Source organism: Oncorhynchus masou, chromosome 19 (genome assembly GCF_036934945.1).
Source record: "Oncorhynchus masou masou isolate Uvic2021 chromosome 19, UVic_Omas_1.1, whole genome shotgun sequence".
Lineage (NCBI taxonomy): Eukaryota > Metazoa > Chordata > Actinopteri > Salmoniformes > Salmonidae > Oncorhynchus > Oncorhynchus masou.
The window spans coordinates 1,517,122-1,533,591 of record NC_088230.1 but is presented as its reverse complement, the minus strand read 5'-3'; the positions used below and the strand labels follow the sequence as shown (position 1 = coordinate 1,533,591).

Below are 16,470 nucleotides of genomic sequence, written 5' to 3'. Positions count from 1 at the left end.
AAGCAGGAAACCTGGAATCAGGAGGGAATAAGCAGGAAACCTGGAATCAGGAGGGAATAAGCAGGAAACCTGGAATCAGGAGGGAATAAGCAGGAAACCTGGAATCAGGAAGGAATAAGCAGGAATCCTGGAATCAGGAGGGAATAAGCAGGAAACCTGGAATCAGGAGGGAATAAGCAGGAAACCTGGAATCAGGAGGGAATAAGCAGGAAACCTGGAATCAGGAGGGAATAAGCAGGAAACCTGGAATCAGGAGGGAATAAGCAGGAAACCTGGAATCAGGATGGAATAAGCAGGAAATCTGGAATCAGGAGGGAATAAGCAGGAAACCTGGAATCAGGAGGGAAATAAGCAGGAAACCTGGAATCAGGAGGGAATAAGCAGGAAACCTGGAATCAGGAGGGAATAAGCAGGAAACCTGGAATCAGGAGGGAATAAGCAGGAAACCTGGAATCAGGATGGAATAAGCAGGAAACCTGGAATCAGGATGGAATAAGCAGGAAACCTGGAATCAGGAGGGAATAAGCAGGAAACCTGGAATCAGGAAGGAATAAGCAGGAAACCTGGAATCAGGATGGAATAAGCAGGAAACCTGGAATCAGGAGGGAATAAGCAGGAAACCTGGAATCAGGAGGGAATAAGCAGGAAACCTGGAATCAGGAGGGAATAAGCAGGAAACCTGGAATCAGGAGGGAATAAGCAGGAAATCTGGAATCAGGAGGGAATAAGCAGGAAACCTGGAATCAGGAAGGAATAAGCAGGAAACCTGGAATCAGGAGGAAATAAGCAGGAAACCTGGAATCAGGAGGGAATAAGCAGGAAACCTGGAATCAGGAGGGAATAAGCAGGAAACCTGGAATCAGGAGGGAATAAGCAGGAAACCTGGAATCAGGAGGGAATAAGCAGGAAACCTGGAATCAGGAGGGAATAAGCAGGAAACCTGGAATCAGGAGGGAATAAGCAGGAAACATGGAATCAGGAGGGAATACGCAGGAAACCTGGAATCAGGAAGGAATAAGCATGAAACCTGGAATCAGGAGGGAATAAGCAGGAAACCTGGAATCAGGAGGGAATAAGCAGGAAACCTGGAATCAGGAGGGAATAAGCAGGAAACCTGGAATCAGGAAGGAATAAGCAGGAAACCTGGAATCAGGAGGGAATAAGCAGGAAACCTGGAATCAGGAGGGAATAAGCAGGAAACCTGGAATCAGGAGGGAATAAGCAGGAAACCTGGAATCAGGATGGAATAAGCAGGAAACCTGGAATCAGGAGGGAATAAGCAGGAAACCTGGAATCAGGAAGGAATAAGCAGGAAACCTGGAATCAGGAGGGAATAAGCAGGAAACCTGGAATCAGGAGGGAATAAGCAGGAAACCTGGAATCAGGAGGGAATAAGCAGGAAACCTGGAATCAGGAGGGAATAAGCAGGAAATCTGGAATCAGGAGGGAATAAGCAGGAAATCTGGAATCAGGATGGAATAAGCAGGAAACCTGGAATCAGGATGGAATAAGCAGGAAACCTGGAATCAGGAGGGAATACGCAGGAAACCTGGAATCAGGAGGGAATAAGCAGGAAACCTGGAATCAGGAAGGAATAAGCAGGAAACCTGGAATCAGGAGGGAATAAGCAGGAAACCTGGAATCAGGAAGGAATAAGCAGGAAACCTGGAATCAGGAGGGAATAAGCAGGAAACCTGGAATCAGGAGGGAATAAGCAGGAAACCTGGAATCAGGAGGGAATAAGCAGGAAACCTGGAATCAGGAGGGAATAAGCAGGAAACCTGGAATCAGGAGGGAATAAGCAGGAAACCTGGAATCAGGAGGGAATAAGCAGGAAACCTGGAATCAGGAGGGAATAAGCAGGAAACCTGGAATCAGGAGGGAATAAGCAGGAAACCTGGAATCAGGAGGGAATAAGCAGGAAACCTGGAATCAGGAGGGAATAAGCAGGAAACCTGGAATCAGGAGGGAATAAGCAGGAAACCTGGAATCAGGAAGGAATAAGCAGGAAACCTGGAATCAGGAGGGAATAAGCAGGAAACCTGGAATCAGGAGGGAATAAGCAGGAAACCTGGAATCAGGAGGGAATAAGCAGGAAACCTGGAATCAGGAGGGAATAAGCAGGAAACCTGGAATCAGGAGGGAATAAGCAGGAAACCTGGAATCAGGAGGGAATAAGCAGGAAACCTGGAATCAGGAGGGAATAAGCAGGAAACCTGGAATCAGGAGGGAATAAGCAGGAAACCTGGAATCAGGAGGGAATAAGCAGGAAACCTGGAATCAGGATTTCTGGAAAAGCAGGGAATTTTGGTAAAGTTTTGCAACCCTAGGTGGGACTGTTCTATATGAGTGTCTCCTTGGGATACTCATCTCCATATACCCAGATGTGGACAGAGACATTAAAGAGAGAGAGAGAGAGTAGCAAGGCACTCAACAAATTAAGACGGATATGTGCCGGGGAATTGTGAACAATCTTTTCCTGGGACATATTTAAAGGGTGAACGGGCAAGACAAAATATTTAAGTACCTTTGAACAGGGTACTGTAGTAGGTGCCAGGCTGCCCGGTTTGTGTCAAGAACTGCAACGCTGTTGGGTTTTTCACTCAACAGTTTCCTGTGAGTATCAAGAATGGTCCACCACCCAAAGGACATCACTATTAGGAAGGTGTTCCTAATTTTTGGTATACTCAGTGTCTATCATGTGTATATAACAAATAAACAAACTTGAACTTGAACTCGAGAATAGTTTGCCAAGAAGTGCTTAGTCAGATTTCTCCTAACATGGAGCGGAAGCTCAGGAAAACAGGCGAACAGGAGTGTGAACCTTGAGGGGTCTGGGAAGTCCTGTTGGATTCACTGTCACTAACGTATAGTATAGGTGGCCCTGTAGGGCCACAGGGGAGACCCCCACAGAGATAGCTCCGGGGCTGACGAAAGAGAGAGAGAGAGACATATTGTGTGTGTGCGTGCACTATTGGTGTGTGCATGTGCATGTGTGTATATCGGCAACAGATGAAGTCAAACTGGTGATTGGACTCGGAGTCTGAGGTGCAGCAGAATTCCCTAGTCTCTGCCAATCCTTTTGAGTAATGACATCACATCAGTTCCCAGACAGACACAGTAGCAACCACCTAAACAGTTTATGGTTTATGTGACCTCTGAGGGCAAACAACCACAACCTCAGACAGACACACACACACTCACACTTTGGTTTCACTATGGCGCCTCCTTGTGGGCGATACATGTTGTACCCAAAACCTGGACATTTTGGTGTTTAAGGTCATTTTCCCCAGACAGTATATGGATCCCAATGCCCATATGGGATCTATAATCAACTATATTGACCAAACCTGATCAGACAGGTACATTGAGTTGATTTAATGATACAGTCAAACAGGCACATGGACACCAAAGGGATCTCAGCTATATGATTGCATGTCATTGTGGAACTCAAAACTGTGTGTGTACGTGTCTGTGTAAGCTGATATGAATGCAGAAGGATAGAGAACCTCAATAACAGTCACATTCACACATCATACGCTATGCCATCCTTTTTTCAAGCCAGAAATAGATCATTCGTGTTTCAAATGTAGTGTAAGCACATCCAATGACTTGCAGGTGCTAGGTTAAAAAAAAAATGAACTCGTGAAATAATGAATAGACACCCGCACAATGGTGTCAGTGACTTGGTGCATTATGGCCCCATTGTTTTACAGCGCAACAAATCAACCCAAAACGATGAAGACCTTAAAATGTTCATCAGTCGGTCTTTGACAGAAAAAGAGTCAAAGCCACTTGGTGTTTGCTTGCCAGACTCACTGCTGTCACACAGTATTTAGCAGGACCCGGCACTTCATGATGATTTCCTTGGCCTGGTGTTCATTACTTTGGAAGAGGCTAGGAAATAACCCTCATCTAACTTCAAACAATACCCCTGACTGCTGTCTCCTCACATCCTTAAAGAGTGAACATTATTCATGTTCTCCAGTATCCGTTTCAACAGTGAAGCAAGCTGTGGGAATATCAGTGTGAAACATCACTTGGAGGCTCTGGAGAGTGAGGAAGAAGCCTCATGAAAGACTGAGGGGGCAGAGCGACATAAACAGACAAGACAGGAAAGACAACACTAAGGAAAAGGATACGAGCAACAGTGGGAACGTTCCAGGAATGTTTATTTAACGCTATTTGAGTTGATGCATTACAGATATGAACTCTTGGGAGATTGAAACTGATATTGCAATGTTTTACATGGCAAAGAAGAAACAATAAATACATGGCTAATAAAACACTTCATATTTGCTGAACAACAATGCCTGGGGTAGCATTCACAATGACGACATAAAGAGCAACTTGACAAAGCAACATTTGAATACTGAACTGCAATTTATCTGGTTCACCTACAGTACATTTTCTTACCGACAGTTTTCAAATGCAGCTCAACGGCATGTTTTAACATGAAATGCATCAGTTCGGCAGAGTCAAACCAACACTTCTGCTTCGAGGGGAGGTCAAACACATGGCCACAAATCAAGACCGCCTTGTTTACAAGGATCTGGTCCAGGAAGTGATCTACCTGACCCCGGAATCCATGGCCATAGCACAACTCCCTCATATAAAATGCTGACTACTGTATCAGTGAGCTGTAGTTTAGCAAAAGAGTGAGCAGAGTCTGGATGGCAGTGTGGCATAGGTCAGGAGGAGGAGTCTTACAGAACAAGAACAGGCACATAAAGACTGACAGAACTAAAACTACAACCCCCATAATCCACAGCCGTCTGGGGGTTGAGATGCTGGGTGCATCTCCATAGTCTACCGTGACTTCATGGCCTTGTCTCCTTTGTCGAAGGATTTTTACATACTGCTCTCACCACCACCAATTCTGTTCAGTACAGATGAGGGGAAGGGCATTTTATTTATTTTTTATTTCAACCTTTATTTAACTAGGAAAGTCAGTTAAGAACAAATTCTTATTTACAATGACGGCCTACCCCGTTCCTAGGCCGTCAATGTAAATAAGAATTTGTTCTTAACTGGCCCTATGGGACTCCCAATAACGGACGGTTGTGATGCAGCCTGGAATCGATCCAGGGTCTGTATTGATGCCTCTAGCACTGAGATGCAGTGTCTTAGACCGCTGCGCCACTCTGGAGCATGAGAGGAAGCCACGACAGACTATTGAGACGTACCTATAACATCTGGTAGGTCAAACTTTTTTTGGTCTGGGATGAGTTTGTTGTGTCTAGTGTGGACTACGTCCGAAATGGCACCTTTTTCCCCAGGACCAGGGCCCAAAGTAGTGCACTATTTAGGGTATAGGATGACATAGATAGCAGATGCAGACTAGAAGTAGACACTGTCTGATCTGGCGGTTTATTTCTCAGTGGAGAAGGCTCTCTTCATGAGCGGTGGTGGGGTCTTCCCTGCATCATATACTGATTCTGGGGGTGGGGAGCTGAGACAGCACCAGTCAGGGATACGGCCTGTCTGGTTGTAGTAGTCACGGGACACGGAGCGGCTACCCAGGATGTCCTGCAGTGCTCCAAAGATTGCTCCTAAACAGGGAGAGTAAAGCAGGAGACACAGGGTTATTCACAGCTGGTTTAGACCTAATCAGTCAGGGGGGGCAGGTTGATCTCCAACCCATGGCCATGAGCTGTAGTATCAATCACCTCACAGCTTAGCTATTATTGTATTCCTACACACATCGGATCCATACAGCTCTACAGTGTCTAAGGTCAAGGCTGGTTATCAGATTAATCTGTGTCTCACCTCCAAGCCATGCGGTGCAGTTGGGTTTGGCTGGAGGACTGTGCAGCCTGAAGCTCTTGGTGGCCAGGGCGTCGCGGTACTTGGGTTTCTCCACCAGGAGGCGTATCTCAGCCAGGAGCCGGTGCAGGAAGCCAGGCAGCATGGCCGTGCCCCCGATGATCACCAGGTTCTCAGACAGAGCCTTACGAGTGTCGATGGGACACTAAGGGGTTTATTCAGATGGAAACACATGTGGTTACAAATGTATCAAATCAGTCATATTTTCTCAAATGTCCTGTTCACAAAATTAACAGCAAAATTAAACTCCCAAGCATGTTATTAATGTCTATGGGACAGAAATGGAGATTTAATAAGATATATATTTTTTTAAACATGATCAGAAATGTATCAATGAATCAAATCATTCAAATTTTGTTGATTTCTGCGCAACTAAATCAGTTGTACTTGCTAAGTGCTTCACAGCAAACTGTGCCAAGCAGAGGAAGCAGTGGCAAGGAAAACTCTTTAGGGCCTGGGTGGGAAGAAACCTAGAGAGGAACAAGACTCTGACTAGCCAGGTAGAAGTAGATCAGCATCCATGCAGTATGACCGCAATGTACGTATGGACTGAAATTAGAGAGGAAAATGGTCACGCAAATGTATAAATGCTGACATAGGCTCAGCTGGACATGAGCATGATAAACGAGGTTCAGGTTGCCGACTTCCCTGCCGCCCTGATACTACTGAGCGGGACAGAAGTGCTGGTCTCTCAGGAGAGAAACCTCATTGACATTGTAAACTGCAGAGAAGTGGAGTGGACTGTTAACTAGCTTCCTGCGACTGTCTGTCAAACTAGTCCACTGAGACCAACGAGTGCTTATGGTACTGTGCTTACAGAAGCACTGGGCCAGCAGCAGGAGTACTGGAAGCTGCACTGCCTATTGAGATTAATGGTCTGTCGTTGGTCTGATCAGGCTCCTCTCAAAAGGAACCAAGCCGATTTCACCTCGGCGAACCAGAGTCTGGGAGTGTTGCTATGGTAACAGGGTTAAAGTAAGTCTCTCGTACGTTTCAGGGGGAAGCGTTCGTCATCACAAAATGGAAAATAAGGAAGGAAGGAATTATAGTCTGATTTTAATGAGAAGACGCAGATGTCTGATGAAAGGCCGTTGTGACCGACGCAACATTGTCTAGTGATTACTGATGAAGACAGTGTTGCAACTTATCAATTCAGTACCCACATATTTCAGCAGCATCTCATCTCTTTGCTGTTCGAACAGAAACAAACCAATGCAAATGTTACCTTGACCAGAGCGTCAAGCACCAGAGAGGCCACACTCTTCTCCTCGTTGTCCTGCTCGAACAGCATCTCCATCACAGAGTCCCTGCAATACATCTGTATTATGATTCCTTACAAAACAGAACCATCCCGTCACTCAAAGAGTCTCTGCAATAAAGTCTTTGCAAAAAAAAAAAAAAAAGAAAGACAACCCTCATTTCAATTCAATAAACATTTTTGGGACCTCCAAGGCGAAATCGCAGCGTCTCATTAGCCGCCATTGAGAAGAGCAGACAGACGCTCATGATGAATGACCTTGCAGAGACAGCCCAAATTCAATAATAGAAGGTGACCCAGATATTAAAGAGGAGACACAGAACCAGATATCTAGGTTTGGAAGTGTACTGGACATGAATGAAATGGACAACCCATTTGCCGTGTCTTGTAATTGTATCATTACTTGTATTCAGTTGAGGATATGCTCCATATTTGAGGATATTATCGTAAAGCATAACAGCTATTCAGGGGGGTGGAGGGATCAGGAGGACAAACAGCTACCTGATTGGTCCCTTAATATGCAGAATCTTCTCCCCATCCAATGGGTAATCAACATCAGGGGGTGGTGTTGGACGCTACCAGGGGAAGAACATGGATGTTAGGGTCTCAAATGCACTGGACTATAATACTCACGATAATACTCATCACGCCACCTTTAATGAAAGGGCATTCATTGGAAGAACACAGCAATAACTACTCTTTGAAATACCGGACACAATCCAAACACAGACATGACTGACTGGCCAGTTTTTGAGGGGGGTCAAAGGTCACTGACCTCAGCCGTGCCACCCAGGTTAAACTTGGCCTCCTGGATCTTCAGGCCTCTCTGTAGGTCACTGATGAAACAGGTCCTGACTGGACAACAAGACAACACAAACAGCATTAGAGGGTCAATGTGAATATACTAAACACCACCAACATACATGAATGTAGCAAAAATCCATTCCATTTAACTGCCAAACAGGAATCGAGTCCCAGCACTGTCTGTTTTGTCTGTATGAAGGCAATAAATAAATGAAAAGTGGTTTCAGTCTCTTTTGAACATACCCTTGATATCCTCTACAACCTCCTCTGGGATGGAGCCTGGAAAAGAAAGACAGGATGAAAAGAAAGTGACTTATTTTTCTGTGACCCACTTAAGCCTTCCTTAAACACAAACCTCACAGAGCCCTTCATTTCACGTCAACGCTTCTGCTACTGTACTAAACGACTGAGTCTCGTTGCAGTCGAACGGGGCACGCCATGGGGGGGTTGCATCTGAGACAAGGAGAGGAAACCACAATCGACGACGGAGGTGCACTCACGGGTTTAGGAATTATGGAGAAAGTGAAGAGTGGATTATATCCACTCTTGATAAGTGCAGTTCACTAAGTCCCAATTTGATAAATACCTTTTACCTGCTCCAGATATGTTTGCTAGTTTAATGTATGCATTCATAACAGTCGAACCAACGCATAGTCTACATTATTAATTTGACTGTAATACTCCATTCAGTCGTGCCGTGGTTCTGCAGTGGTGTGGTTCAGTAGTGCAGAGAGAGAGGCGGTTTATGCTATGCCTGTTTTAATTATTGATGCCTATCCGAACTGCCGAGCCCTGCGTCAGCTAGCTAGAGAGCTACTGCTGCTCTTCATGATGATTCACTCTCAGAGCAGAACCCCCAGGATGCAGTACAGAAGGAGAGAAAGAAGGCCATGTGTATATGCATCATTCAAAAGACAGAAGGAGCGGGCCTCGCCTTCCTTTCACATCACGCCATAACAAGGACTTCTGAATACAAAGTGTTGCATGATTGATTCACCCAGAGAGAGATTAGAACTTTCATTCCTTTCTTATAACATTTACATTTAAGTCATACAACAACGGAACACCAGCATCACTATGAAACTCATTTTGAAAAATGAATTAACAAGATTGTCAACAACAGCTATACACAACGCATGATATAGCCACAGAAAAAAAGAGAATCCACGGTGGTAGCAAACTAACATAGTTTATACAATGACAAAGCACTGCTTCAGTTGTGAGGTAAGTTGCTGGTGTTATTGACAAGTAGGCTTCTGATGTGGGGGTCTTACCAATGACTGTAGGCAGACTCTGTCCAGTACTGGAGTCTGAGTCTACTGTACACTGTTCCACCAGGAGCCCATCCAACTCCCTGAAGGGTAGAAAACACACAGCCACTTAGAAGAAAGGGGGACAAGTACCTCAGAAAGCACACACCTTGATACACTTCCTTCTGTCAAGGCCGGGAAAAACAAGAAACTACGGCTTGAAACACACAGTTCTCAAGGAGGTGAACAACAGGTTGTTTCCCTGAAGTTCAGCATATGAGGCAAGCAAAGTAACACATACGCGAACATACTTCACATGATTACACCATCCAATTGTATTTGTATTTTTAAAACACACGCACACTACTTACTTATGAATGGCCTTTCCACCCAAAGGCAGAGCTTCCCAGGCTGGCAGGATGGGAATGCACTCATACACAGGCAGCACCAGGGTCTCCGTGTAGCCACAGTCCATCACCAGGCCTGAGTTGATGCCCAGAGACATGATGGCCATAAGGTGGCTGGGGGCAAACAGCACCGAGGGCACCTTGGAAACACAGATGCATTATGGGTAAGACAAATCCAAAACATCCTCGCCTGATCTGAAAATATAAAATCCTTGCCCCTGTTGTCTTCCACCTACTGTTAGGAGTGGGCAATATGGAGATGGCTCCATCTAGCTTCCCAATTGGCTTAGGGGAGCATTGCATTCACCATGTTGCTTACACCCATCTAGTCAGGGTGGAGTCGGTTTTTGTACCAGGTTCATTACATCAGCAATCACCTGCCTCCGGCAAAGTGGTTCTAGACTTATATGGTTGAAGTCGGACGTTTACATACACCTTAGCCAAATACATCTCAACTCAGTCTTTCACAATTCCTGATATTTAATCCTAGTAAAAATTACCTGTCTTAGGTCAGTTAGGATCCCCACTTTATTTTAAGAATGTGAAATGTCAGAATAATAGTAGGAAGAATGATTTATTTCAGCTTTTATTTCGTTCATCACATTCCCAGTGGGTCAGAAGATTACATACACTCAATTAGTATTTAGTAGCATTGGCTTTAAATTGTTTAACTTGGGTCAAACGTTTTGGGTAGCCTTCCACAAACTTCCCACAATAAGTTGGGTGAATTTTGGCCCATTCCTCCTGACAGAGCTGGTGTAACTGAGTCAGGTTTGTTGGCCTCCTTGCTCACACACACTTTTTCAGTTCTGCCCACATATTTTCTATAGGATTGAGGTCAGGGCTTTCTGATGGCCACACCAATACCTTGACTTTGTTGTCCTTAAGCCATTTTGCCACAACTTTGAAAGTATGCTTGGGGTCATTGTCCATTTGGAAGACCCATTTGCAACCAAGCTTTAACTTCCTGACTGATGCCTTGTGATGTTACTTCAATATATCCACACAATTTTCCTGCCTCATGATGCCATCTATTTTGTGAAGTGCACCAGTCCCTCCTGCAGCAAAGCACCCCCACAACATGATGCTGCCACCCCCATGCTTCACGGTTGGGATGGTGTTCTTCGGCTTGCAAGCCTCTCCCTTTTTCCTCCAAACATAAGGATGGTCTTTATGGCCAAACAGTTATATTTTTGTTTTATCAGACCAGAGGACATTTCTCCAAAAATTACTATCTTTGTCCCCATGTGCAGTTGCAAACCATAATCTGGCTTTTTTATGGCGGTTTTGGAGCAGTGGCTTCTTCCTTGCTGAGTGGCCTTTCAGGTTATGTCGCTATAGGACTCGTTTTGCTGTGCATATAGATACTTTTGTATCAGTTTCCTCCAGCAACTTCACAAGGTCCTTTGATGTTGTACTTCACTTCTCCTTCCTGAGCGGTATGACGGCTGCGTGGTCCCATGGTGTTTATACTAGAGGTCGACCAATTAATCGGAATGGCTGATTAATTAGGGCTGATTTCAAGTTTTCATAACAATCGGTAATCTGCATTTTTAGACACTGATTATGGCCGATTACATTGCACTCCACGAGGAGACTGCGTGGCAGGCTGACTACCTGTTATGCGAGTGCAGCAAGGAGCCACGGTAAGGTGCTAGCAGGCATTAAACTTATCTTATGAAAAACAATCAATCTCAACATAATCACTAGTTAACTACACATGGTTGATGATATTACTAGTTTATCAAATCAAATTTTATTTGTCACATACACATGGTTAGCAGATGTTAATGCGAGTGTAGCGAAATGCTTGTGCTTCTAGTTCTGACAATGCAGTAATAACCAACAAGTAATCTAACTAACAATTCCAAAACTAATTTCTTATACACAGTGTAAGGGGATAAAGAATATGTACATAAAGATATGAATGAGTGATGGTGCAGAGCAGCATAGGCAAGATACAGTAGATGGTATCGAGTACAGTATATACATATGAGATGAGTATGTAAACAAAGTGGCATAGTTTAAAGTGGCTAGTGATACATGTATTACATAAGGATGCAGTAGATGATATAGAGTACAGTATATACGTATACATATGAGATGAATAATGTAGGGTATGTAAACATTATATTAGGTAGCATTGTTTAAAGTGGCTAGTGATATATTTTACATCATTCCCCATCAATTCCCATTATTAAAGTAGCTGGAGTTGAGTCAGTGTGTTGGCAGCAGCCACTCAATGTTAGTGGTTGCTGTTTAACAGTCTGATGGCCTTGAGATAGAAGCTGTTTTTCAGTCTCTCGGTCCCAGCTTTGATGCACCTGGACTGACCTCGCATTCTGGATGATAGCAGGGTGAACAGGCAGTGGCTTGGGTGGGTGTTGTCCTTTATGATCTTTATGGCCTTCCTGTAACATCGGGTGGTGTAGGGGTCCTGGAGGGCAGGTAGTTTGCCCCCGATGATGCGTTGTGCAGACCTCACTACCCTCTGGAGAGCCTTACGGTTGAGGGCGGAGCAGTTGCCGTACCAGGCGGTGATACAGCCCGCCAGGATGCTCCCGGTTGTGCATCTGTAGAAGTTTGTGAGTGCTTTTGGTGACAAGCCAAATTTCTTCAGCCTCCTGAGGTTGAAGAGGCGCTGCTGTGCCTTCTTCACGATGCTGTCTGTGTGAGTGGATCAATTCAGTTTGTCTGTGATGTGTATGCCGAGGAACTTAAAACTTACTACCCTCTCCACTACTGTTCCATCGATGTGGATAGGGGGGTGTTCCCTCTGCTGTTTCCTGAAGTCCACAATCATCTCCTTAGTTTTGTTGACGTTGAGTGTGAGGTTATTGTCCTGACACCACACTCCGAGGGCCCTCACCTCCTCCCTGTAGGCCGTCTCGTCGTTGTTGGTAATCAAGCCTACCACTGTTGTGTCGTCCGCAAACTTGATGATTGAGTTGGAGGCGTGCGTGGCCGCGCAGTCGTGGGTGAACAGGGAGTACAGGAGAGGGCTCAGAACGCACCCTTGTGGGGCCCCAGTGTTGAGGATCAGCGGGGTGGAGATGTTGTTGCCTACCCTCACCACCTGGGGGCGGCCCGTCAGGAAGTCCAGTACCCAGTTGCACAGGGCTGACGCTTAGCTTGTTTGATAGCCTTGCGGAGGGAATAGCTGCACTGTTTGTATTCGGTCATGTTACCAGTCACCTTGCCCTGATTAAAAGCAGTGGTTCGCGCTTTCAGTTTCACGCGAATGCTGCCATCAATCCACGGTTTGTGGTTAGGGAATGTTTTAATCGTTGCTATGGGAACGACATCTTCAACGCACATTCTTATGAACTCACACACCGAATCAGCATATTCGTCAATGTTGTTGTCTGACGCAATACGAAACATGTCCCAGTCCACGTGATGGAAGCTTGTCCTGCGTTGCATAAAATCGATGTGGTGCCTGTTAATTTATCATTGAATCACAGCCTACTCCGCCAAACAGATGATTTAACAAGCGCATTCGTGAAAAAAGCACTGTCGTTGCACCAATGTGTACCTAACCATAAACATCAATACACAAGAATATATTTTTTTAAACCTGCATATTTAGTCAATATTGCCTGCTAACATTAATTTATTTTAACTAGGGAAATTGTGTCACTTCTCTTGCGTTCTGTGCAAGCAGAGGCAGGGTATATGCAGCAGTTTGGGCCGCCTGGCTCATTGCGAATTGTGTGAAGACCATTTCTTCCTAACAAAGACCATAATTAATGTGCCAGAATTTCACATAATTATGACATAACATTGAAAGTTGTGCAATGTAACAGCAATATTTAGACTTATGGATGCCACCCGTTAGATAAAATACAGAACGGTTCCGTATTTCACTGAAAGAATAAATGTTTTGTTTTCCAAATGATAGTTTCCGGATTTAACCATATTAAATGACCTAAGGCTCGTATTTCTGTGTGTTATTATATAATAGTTAAGTCTATGATTTGATAGAGCAGTCTGACTAAGCGGTGGTAGGCACCAGCAGGCTTGTAAGCATTCATTCAAACAGCACTTTCCTGCATTTGCCAGCAGCTCTTCGCTGTGCTTCAAGCATTGTGCTGTTTATGACTTCAAGACTATCAACTCCTGAGAATAGGCTGGCAATACTAAAGTACCTATTAGAACATCCAATAGTGAAAGGTATTTGAAATACAAATGGTATAGAGAGAAACAGTCCTATAAAACTTCAACCTAAAACTTCTTACCTGGGAATATTGAAGACTCGTGTTGAAAGGAACCATCAGCTTTCATATGTTCTCATGTTCTGAGCAAGGAACTTAAACGTTAGCTTTTTTTACATGGCACATATTGCACTTTTACTTTCTTCTCGAACACTTTGTTTTTGCATTATTTAAACCAAATTGAACAGGTTTCATTATTTATTTGAGACAAAATGTATTTTATTGATGTATTATATTAAGTTAAAATAAATGTTAATTCATTATTGTTGTAATTGTCATTATAACAAATATATATGCGCATATCTCGACTAGAGGTCAACTGATTATGATTTTTCAACGCTGATACCGATTATTGGAGGACCAAAAAAAGGCGATAGCGATTAATCAATTTTTTAAAATAAAAATCCTAATCAGTCGACCTCTAGTTTATACTTGGATACTATTGCTTGTACAGATGAAAGCAGTATCTTAAGATGTTTGGAAATTGCTCCCAAGGATGAACCAGACTTGTGGAGGTCTACAATTTTTCCCATGGAAGTCTTGGCTGATTTCTTTTGATTTTCCCATGATGTCAAGCAAAGAGGCACTGAGTTTGAAGGTAGGCAAATGATGTCAATTAGCCTATCTGAAGCTTCTTAAGCCATGACATCATTTTCTGGAATTTCCCAAGCTGTTTAAAGGCACAGTCAACTTAGTGTATGTAAACTTCTGACCCACTGGAATTGTGATACAGTGAATTATAAGTGAAATAATCTGTCTGTAAAAAATTACTTGTGTCATGCACACAGCAGATGTCCTAACCGACTTGCCAAAACTATAGTTTTAACAAGACATTTGTGGAGTGGTTGAAAAACTAGTTTTAATGACTCCAACCTAAGTGTATGTAAACCTCTGACTGCAACTGTAGATCCGTGGTCTCAGACAGTACCTCAAACTGTTTGAAGAAGACCTTGGTGAGAGTTTCTCTGAAGTGAGAGGGGCAGAGGATTGACTCGATGATCACCACTCTCCGGTCACGAGGGTTGACCAGCAGATGCCTGTGCGGGGCAGGAGGGGAGTAGACAGACATTTATTCTAGACTACACAGTCACTCAATCATCCATGTTATTATGACCTAGGATGCATCTCCAAAATGGCTTCTTCCCCATGGTTACTTTCAGATTCTCTCTATTAATGTCAGTCATTGAACACACTACTTCGTCAAAAGAGCCTCACCTGAAGTAGAGCATGTGGATGAACTCCTTGAGGTTGGAGTAGAGCTCCTCTGTGTTGATGTTGTACTGAACTACTTTGATAGACTGACAGAAGACACACACCGTCAGTAATGGTTATAGGCGAAGCTGTCCATTTTAACAGGGTCTGTCAATAAGTTAAAAAGCACTAGTCATTCGCTCAGTAACTAACTCACCTGTTGTAGTCCAGGCTTCTGGATCTCGCTGGGAATTATGAACCTGGGCCCCGTCTCTCCAGCAAAGCCACATCTGCATCATCATACAAAACCATTTAGTTTGGTGGGTGAAATCATTAGCACTTGTCAGACAGTGTCAATACTCATTGAGTCCACATTCATTGACAAAAGGCCTTCGTGTGTGTCAATATACAGTACAGAAGCAGAGTTGTCATTGAGGGTCTCATCTGTTTCTCATATGACCTGCCCCAGGCGCCAGACTGCTGCTGTTCGCCAGATAGCTTGCTAACGTTAAACATCATTGCTAGCCCTTTTCAGCAATAGCACATTACTAACACATTTAGGCTGACCAAATAATGTGGTCTAAACAGTGGACACTCGGTCTATATTTACTTAAATCCATGAAACCTTGAATTGATGTTCATTACTTAGCCGTTATAACTGCAAGTGGCCAATGTTGCTAACAGTAGATAACGTAGTCGGCTAGCCAAAGTTAGCTATGCTAGCTAACAACATAGCTAGCTAACTAAATACTCACTTTGTGTAGGCTGCTCCTAAATCAATGACTACTGCAGTTTTCTCCCCTCCACTCCCCAACCCTTCAAACAAGGGCATTTTAACGTTTATATGTATTTAATCGTTTCCAATATGGAGAATTTACAAAATATACGACATGCAAGTGCAATGACATGAATTCCTGTTGGGTTCGGCTGTATCCTTTCAGTTTGAGGAATGACGTCCGTGGAACTCGCCTGCTTAAAAATAGTTGGCCCTCTGTAAATTCATTTATGGGATGATACTTTTATGTTTTAAATTAAATCAAACAAACATTTGAAATACATTTTTACAAAATCTACCTGTCTATAGTCACATCCAAACATGTATAAAAGGCAATTGTACAGCCCATATATGCACTGAGAATATGAACTGTCTATAAAGAACTTGAAATTAACGGCATAGCCTATCCCTATACTGCCCAAAGTATCTAGAAATGAAAGGATGATGAAAAGAGAGACGTTCTGTGTTTTTTAAATTTGCCATGAAGTTATGCCTTGAGTAAAGAGATAGTTGGTCTGACACTATTTTTTATTAGGTAATTTCCTTACATTTGGCTATTGTAGGGGCGGGGTGGTTAGAGCGTTGGACTAGTAACCGGAAGGTAGCAAGTTCAAACTCACGAGCTGACAAGGTACAAATCTGTCGTTCTGCCCCTGAACAGGCAGTTAACCCACTGTTCCTAGGTCGTCATTGAAAATAAGAATTTGTTCTTAACTGACTTGCCTGGTTAAATAAAGGTAAAAAA

General features: G+C 43.7%; 1 protein-coding gene across 1 annotated transcript; it reads right to left on the bottom strand.

The window, feature by feature from the left end:
- Positions 1-4,155: 4,155 nt before the first annotated feature.
- LOC135505701 (actin-related protein 10-like) lies at positions 4,156-15,922 on the bottom strand. Its single transcript, XM_064924749.1, has 12 exons — positions 15,706-15,922; positions 15,168-15,240; positions 14,975-15,057; positions 14,688-14,796; positions 9,510-9,685; positions 9,163-9,242; positions 8,132-8,167; positions 7,860-7,939; positions 7,586-7,659; positions 7,052-7,133; positions 5,770-5,971; positions 4,156-5,552 (listed from the first exon to the last, which is right to left on the bottom strand). The coding sequence occupies exons 1-12, from the start codon at positions 15,780-15,782 to the stop codon at positions 5,371-5,373; spliced, it is 1,254 nt and encodes a 417-aa protein (XP_064780821.1). The 5' UTR covers positions 15,783-15,922; the 3' UTR covers positions 4,156-5,370.
- Positions 15,923-16,470: the final 548 nt, after the last annotated feature.